Here is a 21,281-nt window from a genome sequence, read left to right on the forward strand (position 1 = left end):
CAGCAACTGATCTGGGGCTGAATGCCAGCTCCACCACATACTTGCTGTGAGACCTTGGGCAAGTTACTTAACTTCTCTGGACCTCAGACGCCTCCTTGGTACAATGGGGATAAACAACGTTAGCCTCCCAGCACCACTGTGAAAGTTCCCTAGTCCTTGTGAAAGGCACATAAAGAACAGTACAGCTCCTGGTAATGTGATAAGCACCATCGCTATCACAGCAAACTCTGATACAGCACCGTTCTGAGCACAGGACACCTACTAACCTCATCTAACCTGCACGCCAACTCCACAGCTAGTGTTCTTTTCCTGACTTTACAACTGAGGGGACAGAAGTGAGAGAGAGCAGGTCACATGCTAGGTGAGAGAGAGCAGGTCACGTGCTTAGAGCCACACAAAGAGCAGGTGGTGGGCCGAGGATCCAGCCCACAGTTGCCACGCCACCCTTTTGAGCGAGGGACACTGGTCTCCATTGTCACGGCCTCACAGCAGCATCACCACCCACCCCCACCCCTGCCCCGTCTTCTGGCTGCCCTGGGCACCCTGTGCTGGCTGGGCTCCCGGCCGTACCTATCACCACTGAGCCTGGAGGAAGCCCGTGCCTCAGAAGCACCGTTATTTCAGGGAGCCCACAAGGCCCTGAGCCTCGCTGCTCTGCTGCTGAGCCCGTCTCCATCAGCCAGTGGGACACAATGGGGCACTGGCCCAGTCTGAAGGCCTGGAACGGAAGACAGGGCCCAAAGCCCCAGGAGGCAGGAGCTGCTCTAAGTAGGGGTGTTTGACACGTTCTTTTGAACGACTTATAAGGGTGTGGATAGCTCAGCAGGACCTTGGGCTAGAGAGTGAGGCCTCTGCTTCTATTCTGGTTTCACTCTAGGATGGGGGTGAGGGAGGGTCCGCTAAGGTATGTAGGTGCCTGGGGGAGGTGCGGTGGGACTTGAACAGCTCAGAGTCTTCTTGCTGGGGTGCCTCCCCCTTCTCTCCGTTTCACACTTAGCAGGACACAAGGGGCCTGAGTGGGGCTGGGGCCACAGGCCAGCCTGGATTCAAGCTGACAGTACCTCAATGAGCTCTGAGATGCCCTGTGGAGCTTCCGTTTCAGGGGCCTCTGGCCCCCCAGGCTTGGCCGCCACGGGTATAATCGGTGCACCTCGGAACCTGAAATGGAAAAACAAGCCCTGCCGAGTTACAGAGATCATCAGCACGGATGAGCAGCAGATGAGGAAACGGAGGCCCCACAGGGAAATCCTAAGGATGAATGATAAAATTTAAGAGGGTGCTCCTAGGTTTTAACCTCCACTTTCACAACCCACTCTGAGGAGGCAGTAGTGAACCCTAGCCCCCAGGACTCTGAATAAAAGACCCCCTTGAAGAAGTCCAGTAAGTACATCCCAGCCTCCTGCAGAGACTCAGGAAATACTGGTTTATCAAAAAAATCTCTGAAAGGGCACTTGGGTGGCTCAGTTTTTAACTGTCTGCCTTCAGCTCAGGTCATGATCCCAGGGTCCCAGGATCGAGCCCCACATTGGGCTCTCTCCTCAGCGGGAAGTCCACTTATACCTCTCCCTCTGCCTGCTGCTCCCCCTGCTTGTGCTCCCTTTCTCCCCATCAAATAAATAAATCTTGGGGGGAAAAAAAAAAAGTCAAGTCCCTGAAGACGCACCTGGAAAACATACTTCTATCATACCAGCGTCTAATGGCAGGTAATCCTGCCCCGACCCTCCTGAAGAGCTCCTCCTTCTTTTATTTTTCATTTATTTATTTATTTATTTATTTTTTTTGAGATTTACTTATTTTTTTGAGAGAGCACAAGCAGGAGGAGGGGCAGAGGGAGACAGAATCCTCAAGCAGACTCCCCACTGATCACGGAGCCAGATGCAGGATGCCAGGACCCTGAGATCATGACCTGAGCTGAAACCGAGTCAGTCACTTAGCCAACTGAGCCACCCAAGAGCCCTAAGAAGAGATTCTTACTATAAGTACACTTTTATCTTTTCCATTGATTAAAAAAATAAAATAAAATGGAAAAGAGAAAATATACAACCCATAATTCTACCATGTATTATAAAGAATTTTCTATTGAATGATAGCAACAACAGTGATATAATGGCAAATAAACTATAAGGATGTGAAATTTCACGTATGCGATAACCAAAATAAAAAAAGATCCCTTGGCAATGCATGGAAAAACCAAGGTTAGAAAAAAGGGCACTACAATGGCAGGAATATGGGTTGTATATTCATCCTCTAGGTGCTAGCAATGGCTGAGCCAAGCATATCACCTGGACACCTTCTGTGAAAGCTCTCAGCACTATTACAGAACTGCCACCATTTAACAGATGAGAAATTGAGGCTTAGAGAGACGAATTAATTTGCTACAAGTCATTTATTATAATCTCAGAACCAAACTCTAACCCAGCCCATCTCAAGGGTCACAGCTTCCATGTTATAATCCTACTGCCCAGGCCTCCTCTTTCATTTATACAGCTGCATTACAGCGTGACCCAGAATGTATATGCTTTTCCCCACTAATGTTACTCATTTAGAACATTTTGAATTTTTCACGATCATAAATAACACTGGTAAACATGATGGTGGACATATGACTGGCTTTTTCTTCCCTTGCTTTGGGATTAATTCATGGGGTATAAGCCTAAGACTCAACATACATTGAAAAATCAGCAAAATGGTGGAATAAGGACAATCAGACTCTCCTCTGTAAAATAAAGAACATAGGCAAAAAATCATCAGAAGCAACTATTTCGGAACTCTAGAAATTAACTAAAGGTTTGCAGCAATCTGTGGAATGTTTATTCAAGAAATATGGCTGAATCTTGGTAAGAATAAAAGAGCTTTGTGGCATTTTAACTTGCCTTATTCCTATCCATTCTTCCCCAACTCTGCAGCAGCCCTAATAACCAGCATCTGCAATCAGAATGGAAGCCAGCAGCCTGACAGCCACTGAGGGGGCAGAATGGGTCTGAGTTCCATCAAAGCCCTTTTCATAGAGAATTGCCATTATTTTTCCTTTCCTTCCTTCTTGGAAGACTCTACTAGCAAAGTTATCTTTATTTTTCCTTAAGGGCACTTGTTGAAAACAATCAGAGGCAATTGTTTAATACCACAGCTGCCTGAGGGAGGATAACAGTTTGGGTAAATCGGTGGACCAAACAGCTTAGAAGGGCTTCCATGGGAGCTTTGGAAAACCTTCCATGAGAGGTTTGGAGGTTTCCTGGGAAACTAGAAGGCTATTTATGGGCAAAAGCATGGTACATGGTTAGGAAAGACATGAGAAGGCCCTAAGTTCTTACCTCTGGCTGACCTTAAGATTCGATGCAAACAGGAAGTGAAGGCCAAGGCAGAGTTGCCAACTGCCTGCCTGAGTACTGAAAGCATGCCCCAATATGCACAAAGAGATCCTTGTCAAAGATTGGGAGACTTACTGATTCTAGGCATTAAGAAAAGCTCTAATCATTAGCTGACCACTAAACTGAGCAGAGACTTCAGTGGTCACAAATGACTTTCAAAATTACCTCACAAAAGTAATTTGTGTAATACTAACCAAATTAACAACAAACTATGAAAGTACGGGTAAAGAAGAGAATCTGATGGCCAGAATGGCCACATTATATTCTTGTGTAAGTACAGTTTTCAACAAGGAATAAGAATACAACAAAGAAACAAAAGTATGGTCCATACACAAGAAAAAAATGGAGTGTAATAAAAATTGTTCCTGAGAAATCCCTACTAGACAAAAGTCTTAAATCAGCTATTTTAAATTTGTTCGAGAAATAAACCATGTCTAAAGAGCTAAAGGAAAGAATGAATATAATGTGTCACCAAAGAGAAAATAACAAAAAAGTTAGAAATTATAAAAAAAATAGAAATTTTGGATTTGAAAAATACAATAACTAAAATGAAAAATCTGCTAGAGGAGCTTAATAGCAGATTTGAGCAGGCAGAAGAATCAACAAACTTAAACAATTTGGTTTATGTAACCTAAGGAAATTCAAGAAAAATGAGAGAAGAGAAACGAACACAACCTCAAAGATATGTGAGACATCAAGTACATCAACAGGTGCATATTGAGATGTCCAGAAACAAAGGCAAGATGGGATGGCAAGATCCGAATAAGCTTCAAAAACTTCCAAAGTTTCTGAAGGACATCTAAAAAGCTTAGAAAATTCCAAGTAAGAAAAACTCAGAGATGTGACCCAGGCACACCATAATCAAACTGTCAATGGCCAAAGACAAGGAGAAAGCAACAAGAGAGAAGTGGCTCGTTTAGCACAAGGCATCCTCAAGTAGAGTAACAGCTGATCTCTTCAGAAACCATGGAGCCAATACCAAATACCTAAAAACAAAACAAAACAAAATAAAAACAAAAGCAAAAAAACCCTATCATATAGCAGACACTTGATAGGTATTTATTAAATAAACAAATAAATGAACAAGTTAAAAAAAGAAAAGAAAAAAAGAAACCATGGCAGCTAGAAGGTAATGGGATGACATATTCAAATTTCTGAGAATTTAAAAGAAGAAGAAGTCGTCGTAGTAGTAGTAGTAGTCATCGTCGTCGTCAACCAAGACTTCTGTTTCTGCCCCCACCGCCGCAAAAAAAAGCTTCAAAAATGAAGAGGAATGTAAAATTACCATATGGTCCAGAAATTTCTTGAGTATAAATCCAAAAGAATGGAAAATAGGTACTCAAACAAATACATGTACATGTATGTTTACAACAGCACTACCCACTAAAGCCAAAAGCTGGAAACAGCCCAAATGTCATCAACACCATAAGTGAAAAAGCCAGACATAAGAGATCACCTATTGTGTGATTTATATGAAATATCCAACATAGGCAAATCCATAAAGACAGAAAACAGACTGGTGGTTCCCAGGGCTGAGAGAATAGGAAACAGCTGCTAAATGGGTACAGGGTTTTTGAAATCAGATAGTGGTGATGCTGACATAATTCTGTACACATTAAAAGGGTGAATTTTACGGTATGTGAATTATATCTCCATTAAAAAGAAAAGAACATACATTGAAAGGTTTGCTACCTTTTTTACTACCACAGTGATTATCTGCAATGTCTTTTTCACTAATCATACACCAAAAGCTCCTTATTTTTTATACATACCTCATTTTAATTTGTATTTCCTTAATAAGCCATACAATGTTGAACATCTTCCATCTGTTTATTTACTAAGTGTGCTTTTAGTGAATGTTTCCACACCACTTTACGTTCTGGTCTTTGCTTCCTCCAGTAGGTGCACCCTTACCCTCCCCAGACTCTAAAAATTGCTCTGCAGTCCACTGTCCCAACACAGTGGGAGTGAGGGAAAGGGACGAGGTCAAGGGCCAATGGTACCAGCACCTGTGCTGCGGGGCCTTGCACTCCTCATTTCAACAACCCCACAAGGTGGCTGTTATTACTGCTCCTCCGGGTTTACAGAAGGGAATCCTAAGTTGTCTAGAGTCTGTCATTTGCTCCAGGTCACATAGCTAATGAGTGGGGGGCTGTGATTAAAACCAACTCTGGGTTTACCACCCACCTGAAAATATCAAGTGAGTTAGAGTCAGGGTCGTATGCCTCTTCTTGAATCCATGAGAATTTGGAAAGTGGCTGATCTTCAAAGATCAGGCAACATAACATATTTAAGTCCTATAAACAGTCCTATAAACAATATCCTTGCCCTTTAGTAATTTTAGTTCTCAAACCAATGAAAGAAAGGTGATAGCTATAATGACAGTATTCAATATTCTCATAGTTTGCCATCACTTTCAAATAAAGACATAAATTTACTGCATCCTTCAAACAAGCCTTGGAGGTAGGAAGAACAATTGTTAACATTCCCACAACATTAGTTGAACATGATGTGAATGGCACTTAGTTAAATGCTTCCATCATCCCATTTGATCCTCATGGTAATGATGTGAGGGATAAAACTGGCATTTTAGAGATGGGGAAACTAAGGCACAGAGAGGTTAAATGACTTCTAAAGGGCAGAATTAAGGAGCTCTGTTCCAGAGCTCTGTCCTTCCCACCATGCTGGACATCCCCAGGACGACCTCCACAAAAGCCAGAGGGTTCCCTCCTCGGGGAATGGCTGCTGTGTCAGATGTCACCATGGCTCCTTTGAAACATAAGAACAGAAGATGGAGCCCAGTGCTCCCACCCACCAGGACAGGGCTGGGTTGCTCTGCTCCATCCCCTCCTGCCTTTATTTCAGTGTGACCTTCACACAGCTCACTGGTCCCATACCCTCTTCTCAAGTTTTGTCAAAATGGTACACCACCTAAGTAGGCTATTATTTCTCAAGGCTTTTCTTTTAAAACAATTTACGTTCTTACTTAAAACCACTTACTGAAAAACATAATTCTGCATTATCTAAAAGGAAGACTGGTATCATTTGCCACAAAGAAAAGGTACAGAAGAGACCCTCCCATCACCAGCCACTGCAAGGACAGCCACTCCGTCTGCTCCATAAAACCTGTGCCTAAAGAAAGTCTGGTGTAGGGGCACCTGGGTGGCTCAGTGGGTTAAGCCTCTGCCTTTGGCTCAGGTCATGATCTCAGGGTCCTAGGATAGAGCCCAGATCGGGCTCTCTGCTCAGCGGGAAGCCTGCTTCCCCCTCTCTCTCTGCCTGCTGCTCTGCCTACTTGTGATCTCTCTCTCTCTGTCAAATAAATAGATAAAATCTTTAAAAAAAGAAAGAAAGAAAGCCTGGTGTATGTTCAACGTCCACGCCCAGCAGACGGCGTGAGGCTCACAGCCATGCTTGAGAGTCTAGGACACCCCACGTATTTGCCTTCACCAGTTGACCTTTAAGCTGAACAGGAGGCACAACAGTTAGGGCATAAACTTGCTAATGCCAGTTGTGTTACTTTAATTCAATTTAGTATCCTAAAACAGTCCGATAATAGCTATTTCTATGAGAACTAAGTTGAATTATCTAGAAAGAGGCAACACAGATAAATCTCTTTAAACTCTGGTGATAAGTTAGATGTGAATAAGAAAATTATAAAAGACTTTAGGGGGTGGGGCGCCCGGGTGGCTCAGTCCGGTAAGCCTCCAACTCCTGGTTTGTGCTCAGGTCATGATCTCAGGGTCATGAGATGGAGCCCTGTGTCTAGCTCCACGCTCAGCAGGAAGTCTGCTTGAGATTCTCTCCCTCTCCCCTTCTCCATACTCTTTTTCTCTCTCCAAATAAATAAATAAACAAATAAATCTTAAAAAAAACAAACAAAAAAAGACTTCAGAGGAGGTTGTTCAAACACAGGAAAGTTCTCCACTCACACTGCTAAGCAAACTGTGCTTCCCATTAAGCAGACCAAAATAGTAAGACAGTGCATTTGCGTATGGTTTATATGTAAAAGAACTCAGAGCACCAGTCAGTGGGCTCAAACTGGAAGAAAAGATGGGCCGGGTAGAAGATTTTCCAGCAAGTGACAGATGTAATAAGGTCATTAGCTCCTGCAGCAAGTACCTTGGCTGCAAGAAGCTGTCTGATGCTCAGACATAACAGAACGAAAGCCATTTGCTGAGGCCTTCTCCAGGAAACTCAACTGGAGAACAAGTCTAACACACTGGTGGGACTATTCTAACTTGTAAGATGCTATCAAGAGAAGCAATCATGCACAAACACACACATACACACGCACACACACACACATGTGCATGCCGCACCTGGAGAGGAAAAAAAGCCAAAATGATGACCGCAGCTGCCTAAGGTCTTGCAGCTGGAACTTGCAAATTACAACTTTTTAAAACTGGCAAAGCAACAAATCCTAGAGCTTTTAAAAACATAAGTTCTGACCAAGAACATCCAGAATATAGCTTGCTTTACTGAATTCAGACCAAAAGAATTAATGATAACATACGAATCAGGAGTGCTAATTTGTGTAAAATTGAAATTATAGGTGATGCAGAAATCACAAATGAAATGCCCAAACAAAACAGCAAGAAGAAGAGGAGATAAGCCTGAATTCAGAATGCAAAACCCCTCACATGGCCAAGATGCCTTAGACGAGCCTGGATTAACTGCCCCCAGCATAGTGCTCATGAGGAAGGGGAGGCACGATGCTCAGAACCTTATAAGTTCCCCCGGAGCAACTTACATTATTGATGTTATTAATGCATGTGTTGGAAGTTAAAAAAAAAGTTATGTAAGGTTTGACTGTGTCATCTTTCCTAATTCTCTGCTTTAAGCAACTTTTGATTTATCAACTACAGTTCCCTACAGAGGACAAGAAATCTACTACTGTAGCTACAAAAATAAACACAGAGAAAGCAAAAGAAAGCGATTAAATCCTAGCTAGATACTACTTCCTGCTGAAGGCTCTGAGTCTTGTTAAAAAGTTAGGGAACTGCTGAAGACATAGTGGGACCAGGCACAGACGTTTTCCTGAATTCAACAGAAGAGATTTAAAGATAACTGAAAAAGAATTGACTTTCTTAGACAACTCCATGCATTTCCCCCCAAATTTTTATAGTGGTAAAATACACATGACAAAAAAATTACTGTCTTAACCATATGTAAGTGTATAGTTCAGAGGTATAAAATACATTCATAATGTTGTGCAGTGATCATCACCATCCAATTCCAGGGTTCTTTTTTTTTTTTTTTAAGATTTATTTATTTGAGAGAGAGAGAGAGAGAGAGAGCAGCAGGGGTCAGAGGGAGAGAGAGAATTTCAACCAGGCTCCCTACTTAGTACAGAGCCTGATGCAGGGCTCAATCTCATGAACCTGAGATAACGACCTGAGCCGAAATCAAGAGTGGGACGCTTAACCGAATGAGCCGCCCAGGTGCCCCCAGAGTTCTTTTTTCTTATAAAAACTCCATACCCATTAAACAGCAACTGCCCATTCCCCCGTCTCTTAGCTCCTGGCAACACTACTCTGGCTCTATGATTCTGACTACTCTACACTATCTCACATAAATGGAATCATACAATACTTGCCTTCTTGTTGCCTTATTTCACTCAGCAGAATGTCTTCGAGGTTCATCTATGTTGTAGCATGTATCAAAATTTCCTTAATTTTTAAGGGTAAATAATATTCTATGGGGAATGTTCTTATGTATGTATCACACTTTGCTTATTCATTCTTCCATCAATGGACACCTGGACTGCTTCCACCTTTTGGCTATCATGAATAATGTTGTTATGAACATGGGCGTACAAATATCTCTTGGGGACTCTTGCTTTCAATTATTTGGATATATACCCAGAAGCAGAACTGTTGCATGGTAATTCTATTTTTAAATTTTATAAGTTCTTATTTAAATTCCACTCTAGTTAACATAACTATTCTTAATTTTTTGAGGAACCCCCATACCATTATCCATGTCAGCTGAACCATTTTACATTCTCACTAATACTGCAAAAAAGCTCCAATTCTCCACATTTCGCCAATACTTATTTTTTTTGTTTTTTGACCCCAGCCATCCAAATGGATACGAGGTGGTATCTCATTACAGTTTTTATTTGCATTTCCCTAATGACTGGTGATGCAGCATTTTTTCATGTACTTATTGACTATTCACACATCTTTGGAAAAATGTCTATTCAAACCTTTCCCATTTCTGAATCAGGTCACTTGGTTTTTGTTCTTAGGAGACAGTTCTGGGAGTTGCCTACATATTCTTACTATCAGATATATAGATTCACAAATATTTTCTCCATTCTGTAGGCTGCCTTTCTATTCTGTTGATAAATTTTGATGTACAAATTTTAAAAATTTCCTTCTGAGAGTTTTAGGTCTTACATTTAGTTCTTCAATCCTCTTTGAGCTAATGTTTGGTATGAAGTCCGTCCTCATTATTTTATTTGTGGCTAACCATCCAGTTTTCCCAGCAGCATTTGTAGAAAGATTGTCCTTCCCTCACTGAATGGTCTTGGCCCCCTTGTCAAAACTCATCCGAACATATATGCAAGGGTTTATTTCTGGGCTCTCTATTCTATTCCATTGCTGTTTTTGTCCATCTCTATGCTAGTGCCCATACTGCTTTGATTACTGTAGCTTTGTAGTAAAATTAGAAATCATGAAGTATAAACTCCCCAATTTTGTTCATCTTTTTCAAGAATGTTTCAGCTACTTGGGGAACATTCAGACTCTGTATGAATTTCAGTATGGGTTTTTCTATTTTTGCAAAAAAAAGAAGTGATTGGGATTTTGATAGGGATTATGTTCAATCTATAAATTGCTTGGGGGTAGTACTGACATGTTAACAGTATTAAGTCTTCCAATCCATGAGCAGGAGATGTGTTTTTATTTATTTATGATTTTTAAAATTTCTTTCACCAATGTTTCATAGCCTTCATTATACAAGCCTTTTACCTCCTTGGTTATTCCTAAGTATTTTACTCTTTTCGATGCTACTACAAATGGAATTCTTTTCATAATTTACTTTTCAGACTATTCATTGTTAAAGTATAAGAACGCAACAGATTTTTGCATGTTGGTCTTATATCTTGCTACTTTGCTGAATTCATTCATAAGCTCTAATAGGTTTTTGTGGAATATATGCGGTTTTCTACATGTAAGACCATATCATCTGTGAAGAGATCATTTTACTTCTTCCTTTCCAACTGGGTGCTTTTATTTCCTTTTCTTGCCTAATTACTCTGGCTAGAACTTCCAGTACTATCTTGAATGTGGCAAAAAGTGGTAATTTTGTCTTGTTCCTGATCTTAAAGGAAAAACCTTACTCTTTCACTATTGCATATGATGTTTGTTATGGGTTTTTCGTGTAGGCTTTTTTTCTTTTAAAGGTTTTATTTATTTGACAGACAGAGATCGCAAGTAGGCAGAGAGGCAGGGGCAGAGGGAAGCTGGCTCCCCGCAGAGCAGAGAGCCCGATGTGGAGCTCAATCCCAGGACCATGAGATCATGACCTAAGCTGAAGGCAGAGGCTCAACCCACTGAGCCACCCAGGCACCCCTCATGTAGGCTTTTATTACACCGACTGTACTTTCCTTCCCTTCCTAGTCTGATGAAAAGGTGTTGAATTTTGTAAAATGTTTTTTTCTGCATCAATTGAAATGATCATATGGTATATTGCATTAAATAATTTTTTTGTATGTTGAACCATCCTTGCATTCCAGGAATAAATTCCATTTAGTTGTGGTGTATAATTGTTTTAGTATGCTGCTAAATTCAGTTTGCTAACATTCACTGAAGATTTTTACATGAATGTTCATAAGGGATTTGGGTCTTCAGTATTCTTGTGGTATCTTTTTCTGGCTTTGGTGTCAGGGTGATGCTGACCTCACAGAATGAGTCAGAAAGTGTTCTTCAGTTTGTTTGGAAAATCTTAGGAAAAATGGGTTACTACTTCTTTGAATGTTAGAAGTTGCCAATGAATCAGGTCAAGAGCTTCTCTTTGTTAAGAGATTTTTGAATAACGATTTAATCTCCTTAGTAGTTACAAGTGTATTCAGATTGTTGATATATTTATGATTTAGTCTTCGTAGGTTTTGTTTTTCTATGACTTTGTTCATTTCATCTAGGTTACCCAATTTGTCTGGCTGTTCATAGTACTTTCTCATAATCCTTTTAATTTCTATAGAATTAGTAGTAATGTCTTCACTTTCATTTCTGATTTTAATAATTTGAGTCATCTCTCTTCTTAGTCCATCTAGCTAACATTTTGTCTATTTTGTTAATCTTTTAAAAACCAACTTCTGGTTTCTGTGATTTTCTCTATCGCTTTTCTTTCTCTGTTTCATTTTTCTCTTCTTTAATCTTTATTAATAATTCCCTTATGTTATATTTAAGTTTAGTCTGTTCTTCTTTTTCTAGTTCTGTAAGTTGTAAAGTTAGGTTGTTGCTTTCAAATCATCCTTATTTTTTTTTAAAAGATTTTATTCATTTATTTGACAGAGATCACAAGTAGGCAGAGAGACAGGCAGAGAGAGAGAGAGAGGAGGAAGCAGGCTCCCCACTGAGCAGAGAGCCTGATGCGGGGCTCAATCCCAGGACCCTGGGATCATGACCTGAGCCAAAGGCAGAGGCTTTAACCCACTGAGCCACCCAGGTGCCCCTCATCCTTATTTTTTAACATAATAATTTATAACTATAAATTTTCCCCATAACACTGTTTTCATGGTATATCATAAATTTGGTATATTGTGTTTTGGTTATTATTCGTCTTTAAGTATTTCTAATTTCCCTTATGATTTCTTCCTTGATCCATGGGTTGTTTAAGTGGGTTAATTTCCACAAATTTGTGAATTTTCCCATCTGACTTCTGTTACTGATTTTTTACTTCATCCTGCTGTGGTCAAAAAAGGCATTTTGTATGATATCTACCTTTTTAAATCTATTGAGACTTAATTTGTGGCTTAACAAATGGCCTATCCTAGAAAATGTCCCATGTGCATGTGGGAAGAACATATATGCTATAGTTGTTGGATCAAGTGTATATGCCTGTTAGGCTAGCTGGGTTATTGTGTTAAGTCCTCTATTTTCTTATCTTCTATCTGGTTAATCTGTGATTTTGAAATCTCTGACTACTGTTCTGGAACTATTTCTACCTTCAATTCTGTCAGTTTTTGCTTCACATATTTTGATGGTCTGTCATTAGGGATGTAAATGTTTATAACTGCTATATCTTCTTGCTATATTGGACCTTTTATTAATACATAATGTCCTTCCTTGTCTCCTATAAACTTTTTTGACTTAAAGTCTATTTTGCCTAATATTAGTGCCCCCGTTCTCTTCTCATCATAATTTGCATGGAGTATCCTTTTCCATCCTTTCACTTTCCATCTATTTGTGTCTTTAGCTCTAAAGTGAGCCTCTGGTAGAGCACATATAGTTGGACCATGTGTTTTTGTCTATTCTGCTAATCTCTGTCCTTTAATTGGTGAGCTTAAACCATTTACATTTAAAGAAATTACTAATAAGGAAGGACTTCTGCTATTATGCTATTTGTTTTTGATATGCCTTATAGCTTTTTTATCTCTTATTTCTTGCATTATTGTCTTTTTTAGTGTTTAGTTGTTTTTTTATGTAGTGAAATACTTAACTTTCTCTCTCTCTCTCTCTTTTTTTTTTTTTTTGTGTTTTTTTTTTTGCTATTTTCCTTGTGGCTAACATAGAGACTACATTTAGCATCCTAAAGTTACAACATTCTAATATGAATTTATACCAGCTTAACTTCAGTAACATAAAAAAAAACTGTTTCTATACAGCTCTGACCCCATCCTTTTCTGTTGTTCATGTCAAAAAATTACATCTTTTTAAAACCATAAAACTAATTATTCTTTTAATTATATTAATCTCTTAAATCACATAGAAAACAAAATGTAGAGTTACAGACCAAAGTTACAATACTACTAGCTTTCAAACAAATCATTGCTTTGTTTTTTATATGTATTAGCCTATTAAGTCATGTAGAAAAAACACATGGAATCACACACCACCACCATAATGACAACTTTTACAGTTGTCCATGAGAAATCATTATTTCATCATAGAGCTTCAAGTTACTATCTAGTTTCTTTTCATTTCACTGTGCAGAACTCTTGAGCATTTCTGCATGGCAGGTCTAGTGGTAACAAACTCCCTCAGCTTTTCTTTATCCAGGAATGCCTTCATTTCTCCCTCACTTTTCAAGGATGGTTTTGCTAGATATAGGATTCTTGATTGCCAGGTTCCCTCGCCCACCTTTAGTACTTTGTATATAGTGTGCCTACTACTTTCTGGCCTCCATAGTTTCTGACGAGAAATCTGCTGATTATCTTATTGAGGTTCTTTTGTGTGTGACAAGTCACTTCTTGTTGTTTTCAAGATTTTCTCTTTGCCTTTGACTTTTGAAAGTTTTGGGATAATATGTCTCAGTGTAAGTCTCCAAGTTCATTTTACTTGGAGTTCACTGAGCTTCTTGGATGTTTATATTAATATCCTTCATAAAACTTGGGAAGTTTTTAGCCATCATTCCTTCAAATATTCTCCCTGCCCCCTTTCTTTCTCTCTTCCTACGACTCCCACTATGTGTATGTTGGCCCACCTGATGATGTTCCATAGGTCCCTCAGCCTCTGTTCACTTTTCTTCAATTTTTCTTCTGTTCCTCACACCTGATAATTTCCACTGTGCTATCTTCAAGTTTGTCAATACTTTCTTCTGCCTGCTCAAATCCGTTTTTAAATCCCTCTACTGATATTTTTTTCTGGTTATTATATTTTTCAGCTCCAGAATTTCTTCAGTTTCTTTTTAGTTTATCTCTTTATTGATATTTCCATTTTGTTTATACATTTGCTTTCTTGATTTTCTCCACATTTTCTTCAGTTGAATGTTTTTAAGATAGTTATTTTCAAGTCTTTGTGTAGTATATCTACCATCAGATCTTTCTCAAGGACATTTTCTGTCAATTCTTTTTCCTTTGACTGGGTCATACTTTCCTGCTTCTTTACATGCCTTCTGATTTTTTGTTAGAAACTGGGCATTTGAGTCAAATAATATGGTAACTCTGGAGATCAGATTCTTTCTGGTTTTTTGTGGTTGTGCTTGGAGTTTTGCTTTATTTTTTCTTTTTATTATTGCAGGCTGTCTCAGCCTGAAGTATAAAGTCTTCTCAAGTCTTATCTGAGCCTCTCCCTGGGCGTGCATGGTTACTTTGTAATCCCCCCCATATGTTTGCAATTGTTTCTGAATGTCTTAGTGTTTAATGTTTGACTTCTGAAAAATGAAGGGGGTACCAGAAAAAAGGCACTGGTCCTTCAAATCCTTCAGAAATCACTTCAGCTGGTGGGGAGAGGTTGTAAAAATGGAGGGATGTATAAGAATAATGACTGCCTATCTGTGTGCACCTCTGTGATCAGAAGCAGCAATGTGATCAGAGCACAGAGCTCTGATATTTGCAGAACAGAGTCATTTTTGCCCACTCTGGTTCCTGCGAGCTGTGTACAAGCTGTTCTGGGAACACCTGCACAGGTGCCTGTCATGAGACTGAGGGATGGGGAATGGATAGCTGCTATTGTTCCAAGAGCTAAAACTGATTGTAATAATTGCAATTTATTGTCTAAGCCTTCTCCTTGCAAGTCTTCAAGACTCCAGTGTTCCAAAATAATTATATCAGACATATTCTGCCATCATAATTTTTATGCAGATAGGGAAACAGATTCCTTGTGCTTCTACTTTCTGCCATCTTCCCAAAATCCTCTCCATGAATTTCTGCCACATCCAAGTACAACCTCAGACTTCTTTTGTCTGACGTATAATGTAAATCCCTCATTGTGAATAATAACACTTTCTTAAGCTTCTTCAAGACCCTTAGCCATTCCTTTACATTTCCCCACACTGACACCCAATGGGAAGGAGGACAAAGGACCCAGTCCAACAAGAGGTAACAGAAGGCAAGAGTCCGAGAAAAACTCTGCCATTATTTCCCTGGTCTCCCTACCATGTCTAAAGGAACCCCCTATCTGACCCCTATCCTCTGGCCTCCCTTTACCAACCCCTCCATTACTGTCTCTAGACTTATACCTGCTGCTTTCTGCATTACACATTTTTCTTCTCTTGGGGTGGAGAGAAACCCTGCTGTTTGACACCATCCACCCCCAGCCACTTTCAATCAATACCCAATTTCAATCAATACCCAATACCCAATACTCTCCCCACTCACATTTCAAAATCACTATCAGTTCTGTTTACTCACCAGGAGCTTATGCTTGATTTCCTTACAATATCACTCTGTCTCCCCATTCAAGCTAAGGGATATTTACTAAGTCATCTCCTCTGTACTGGCCTCCATGAAGGTTGCCCAACAAATAAAAGGCTCCCAAAGCAATGCAGCAAGAGGGTCTGGGGCACCAACTGAGAGTACTACCTTTAACTGTTAAGAGGAATGGGGGAAGGGTCACAAAAGAGAACTAAATTCCTAAAGGTCAATAGCAACTCTCCAGTGGTCAAGTCAATGTTCTTTCCTCAGATTCTCCCCATCTGTGACCATCAGTCAGCTGGCTCCCCAACCTCTTCACCCACAACCCCAAGTCTTTATTCCCATGGTCCTCCATCAGGGCCTCTGCCTCCTCGAGAAGCTGCTCTTCCTTCCCTATTCACTGCCAAGTCTCTCCCAAGAGCACCCTGGAGTCCAGCTCTTTTCCCCCCAAACTGCTGTCCTCCAGGAGCTCCCCACACTCTGATGACCTGTGTCAAGGCTCCTCTGTGGATGGTTCGCATATCTGTGCTTGCAGGAAGGGACCCTTTCCAGCACTGTAGTCATGTCCTATTCTCTGCCAGCAAGCACTTTCCCAACCCTACCTCATTGGTTTCTGATCAAGGAACAACCTTTCTCTGGTCTTTAAAGCCATCACCAGCTACATGGTCATCACTGTCTTCCTCCGTCACTGCATTTGATCAGTTCTTCTCTTGGGATCTGGGTCCAATCCATTCCCTGATTTTCATTCTCAACAAGTTCCACCTTGGGTCAGGCCCTTACCATCCCAGGCCAACTACTCTCCAAAGTCAGTGTATGGCCCTATACCAGGCACTGACCATGGCTGCAATGACCTCCTGTCATGACCTGTGATGACCTCTGAGGTATCAGCCTTTTCCTCTATACACTTTCAGGGACTCCATGACTGTCCCAGATGAAACCCAGCATCCAGGCTGGTCCACAAGGCCCTTTATGGTCTGCCCCAGCCTCCTCACACTGACTCAACTCACCAAACCCCCTGGAAACACAGGTAAAAACCCAAGTCTTTGCCTAGCGCCAAACTCTATTCTACTGCTGCCCCCACTCCCCTTCCTTCCTCTGCCTATCCAAAGCTAACCCTGGTGACAGGTGACTTGAGCCAAGGCAGAAAGAATGGGATTGTAAGCAAGAAGCCTAGGACCATAGAACTAATTTCCAACGCACAGCTGAGCTGTCACTCCACCTCACTCAGCCTCCATTTCCCTGTCCTACAGAAAACAGCATGACCTACACTGCAGGGCTGTCTCCCACCCCAAATAAGCTAAAGTGTGGAAAGCACAGTAGGGAATCTGGTAACAGTCCTTAGAACCAGGGCAGCTACTAGTTGCCTGCATCCCTCCTGAGTGGTCTGTGCCTGACCTGCATCATGTATTCTGAACTTGCCCCTGTTTGGTTATCACTTGACTTCTGGAAACCAATTCAAGCGGCACCTGGGTGGCTCAGTCAGTTAAGCACCCAACTCTTGATTTCAGCTCAGATCATACTCTCAGGGTCAGGCTCCCCACTGGGTACAGGGCCGGCTTAAAATTCTGTCTCTCCCTCTTCCTCAGTTCCTTGCCATTTGTGCATGCACACACACTTTCCTCGGTCTCTAAATAAATAATAACATAACATAATACAACATAAAATAAGTAGTAAGTAACGTAACGTAACGTAACGTAACGTAACATAATGTAACACCAATTTGAATTCCTGACTCCCAGACCAGAAGCCAATTCACCTTCTCAGAAGCCCCCATGCTACTCTGAGGAAACTAACTCAGCTCTCCTCTTGAACTGCTCAGCAATCTCCTGCTCTTACCTCCTCCACCCCTTGGTCTTTCCTGCCCGAGTGCATGGGAAGTACACTCTTTAGAACATGGGGGCTTGGTTCAGTTGGTCTTTGGCTCCATGTCCTTTAAAAAAAAATCAGGCTTTTTTTTAAAAGAAGAAAGGAAGTAACTGTGACACGCTAGAGCTCCCTAAAGAGCAAGTTCTCAGGGGCCACTGGCTGTCCAGAGGTCAGTGTGACAAAATGAGGCAAGTTCAGAGGAGAGATTCCAAACAGGACCTGTGACCCACTCACCACTCAACTCCAGAGCAGCCCAGACAGAGCATGCTGCCCTCACAGAAGTGGCAGAACTGAGATATTTGCCCAGAGAGAAAGGAGACACTTTGGAGAGGGAAGGAGGGAGGAAAAAGAATGATAAAGAAAGAAATAGTGAGGGAAGAAATAAAAACGCCAAGGAAGAGACAAAGAAGGCAAGAAACACAAGAGAAAAAGAAAGAAACGGAGAGGAAAGGAGTGGACAGCCTGCTCTGTGCTAGCTCCATGCTACATGGTCTCGTGTGATCTCAGCACCCCATGAACAGGGGCTCTGACCCCTATTTTCAGAGAAGCCAAGGGACTTGCTGGGGGCTGCCAGGGGTCCCAGGGAGTAAGTGGCTGGTCTGTAGGAGTCCAGAGTCCAGGCCTCTCCCATGAAGGAGGAGAGGAAGAGTCCATTCTCAGTCCAGAGGGAGGACTTCAGCCACGGCAGTCAGTGAACCAGGACCCAACCACAAGCCAGGGCCCAGTACATGTGCATCATCTCTGCTTACACTCCATGAGCCTGAGGCCCAGAGGGACAGAGAAGGCTAAAAGCATGCACTAAAAATTCCAGCGATTAACCATAAAGCCTTCGGAAATTCAATTATTTTTTATCCAAACCCTTTTGGGCAATGTATTGTAACAAAACATAACGGCGTGTTGGGCTGAGTAGCTGGCCCTTTCCCAGGCTCAAGAGAAGCTGGCCTTGCTGATTTCCTGAATACGCCACACACTGGAGATCCTGGCTTCTAGAAGCAGAAGTAAAGTTCAGCAGCCCCTAAGAGGACAAGAGGCCCCTCTTGCCTGAGTTTCAGATCCAGACTGGTGTCTGTGTTCTAGAAGCACAAGAGGCTCCAACCAGAGATGTCAGGAAGAGCCCTGGGCCTAGCCCCACAGCTCAGCAGTGCAGGCAGGACCTAGAGCACATTCAAACGCTCCTCCTGTTCCCAGCACCCACCACCTCCTCCAGGCTCCCCGCACAGCTGTGGGACATCACAGTTCCAACCAAGCTCAGACATGCTGACTGTGCATGCAGGCTGACCTTCGACAACACAGAAAAACGATCTAAGATAAGTTAAAAAAAAAAAAAAAGTGTGCGTGCATGTGTGTGCGCGTGCATGTCTGTATAACTCATGTAAAAGACATAAAGAAATAAAGCACAGTTTTCCCCAGTCTCTGAAAGTAGGCCATTCCTCTGAAACCTTCTGTAAGGCAAAATGGCATAAAGTAAAGAAGCAATTACCATTCGTTTATACAGAAAAATGAGCGTTCCCAGACCCAAAACATAACCTCTCCTAGGTTCTTCTGATACGTTAGGACACATCTACTTACAGATGTACAAAATAAATCGACATAAGGCACAGATGCTCAGAGACACAGTTCAAAGCAACGGCAGCTGGAGGCTGAGATGTTGAGTGTAGTTCCCAGGGAAGGGGCCTGGCAGCACCACTCTAAGGACAAGCTGTGAAGCAGACGCTGTACACTATCATTGCTTTTCGTCTTTTCTCACAAAAACAAAAATCCTCTTTGGATTTCCCTCAGTTAGCAAAAGCACGTACTAATAAGGTAGGTCTTGTATGAAAGCCAAGTGGTGTAATGCAAACTTCGAAAATCAGGGGACACTTGTGTAAGTTGTCGGTTTGGAATAGTGAAATTCAAAATGGCTGGTATTTATACTTTAGTTTTCTAACCTGTCAACCCAGACACAAAGCCTTCCCCCCCCCACCCCGTTACTATGGGAAATCCCTGGTAGGGCGCTAAGCACACAGTAGGTGCTCCACACCTTATGGCTGTGATGGCTGAGTACCTACTGTGTGCCATCGAACGCTCCCTCAGAACGTAATGCTGTGAGGCTAAACTTAATCAGCTCAAAAGAAGAGAAACCAACTCAGAAAGATAAAGTGAGTTGCCCAAGACCACACAGCTAGTCAGCCACAGAGCTAGCAGGAAACACACACCTTGTAAGTCAGCTGGGCAGCCGCCTAATCACTTGAGATTTGGCATTCCACTCAACTCCAGGGAGGGAGGCAGGGCCAAGGGAGCCCGGGGTGGGCTCTCAGCAGATGGCCTTGCCTAAAACAGAAATAAGGAAACAGAAAGTGTTTAAAAAGCAGGAGGAAAGAGAGGGAGTCTGGGAGAAAGATGCATCAAGGATGCTGTCAGATGATAACATTTAGTGGGAAAATAAACAGAAAAGCCTAGAACACAGAACAGTGTCAATGTTGTGATAACAACTACCTCAAATTATGTACATGTGGGAAAGACTGACAGGGATCCTGGGGAAAGAACACTTTAATTTGATGCACCGGGGAGATTGTGGGTACATTTTTATCTTCTATTTTGATTTCTGTTAACATTGATAAATGCTTATGCAAGAGTAATTTTAAATGCTTTCAGAGATAAAGAAATCACAAAGAAAAACAATCAAAGAGTTTGACTACACAAAAATTAGAAACTTCTGCATGTCAAAAAAAAGAAAAAAAACCAAACCAACTAAAATGGAAAGACAACCAGCAAATGCTGAAGACTTATTTGTAGCAAACATGACAGGCAAAGGGTTAATTAATAACATCTTTGTTAATCTCAAACACTCCTAAAAATCAAAAGGAAAGCATTAAAATCACAAGAGGCAAACAGACAAAATGTATAGGCCTAATTCAAACACACAAAAGCACAACTATTTAAAACACTTAAGGAAAAATGTTTAACATCCCCATTAATTACAGAATTACATATTAAAACAAGAGTAACATACCATTTCTACCCAACTAAGTTTCAAATATATTTTAAAATTAGAAGCCAAAGGTAGCTGTGAATACATCTGTGTAAACAGTGCAAACCCTTTTGGAAAAGAATAGGGGAGTGCACAATCACAGGTCTGAAAGGACTCGTGCCCTTCAGTCCAGTAATCTCACACCTTCAATGTCTCAGAAGGAAAAAACCCGAAAACACGGAAAATGTTTAAGGATGGTCAAAGATGTTCATCCCAGGGTTGTTTATTTATAAGAAGGAAAACTTACACCAATCTAAAGGGCCTACAATGGAGTGATGCTTACATGAGGAAGGGCTATACAAAATGTTAAGTAATGAAAGCAGAAATCAAAAATGCAAATAGCTCATGATTAAAACTATATGTTTTTTTTTTAAGATTTTATTTATTTATTTGACAGACAGACATCACAAGTAGGCAGAGAGGCAGGCAGAGAGAGGGGGGAAGCAGGCTCCCCGCTGAGCAGAGAGCCCGACGTGGGGCTCAATCCCAGGACCCTGGGATCATGATCTGAGCTGAAGGCAGAGGCTTTAACCCACTGAGCCACCCAGGTGCCCCGCAACTACATGTTTAAAAGGAAGAACTGAATTCAGTGAAGTCACAGCCCAAGATCAACACACAAAAATCAGTTGTGTTTCTGAACTCCAGCTGAAAACAATCTGAAAAGGAAACTGAGAAGGCAGCTCCATTTATAATGGCATCTAAAAGAATTAAATACTTGGGAATACACCTAACC

General features: G+C 41.4%; 1 protein-coding gene across 1 annotated transcript in view; it reads right to left on the reverse strand.

Annotated features, from left to right (window-relative positions):
• EEFSEC (eukaryotic elongation factor, selenocysteine-tRNA specific) overlaps window positions 1-21,281 on the reverse strand; it is a 248,410-nt gene that overhangs the window by 134,925 nt on the left and 92,204 nt on the right. Inside the window, exon 3 of the mRNA XM_032842773.1 lies at window positions 1,062-1,158. Coding sequence (XP_032698664.1) covers window positions 1,062-1,158 — 97 coding nt within the window. The remainder of the gene's footprint in view (window positions 1-1,061; window positions 1,159-21,281) is intronic.

This window comes from Lontra canadensis, unplaced genomic scaffold (assembly GCF_010015895.1).
Source record: "Lontra canadensis isolate GAN:19392208 unplaced genomic scaffold, GSC_riverotter_1.0 scaffold133, whole genome shotgun sequence".
Taxonomy (NCBI): domain Eukaryota; kingdom Metazoa; phylum Chordata; class Mammalia; order Carnivora; family Mustelidae; genus Lontra; species Lontra canadensis.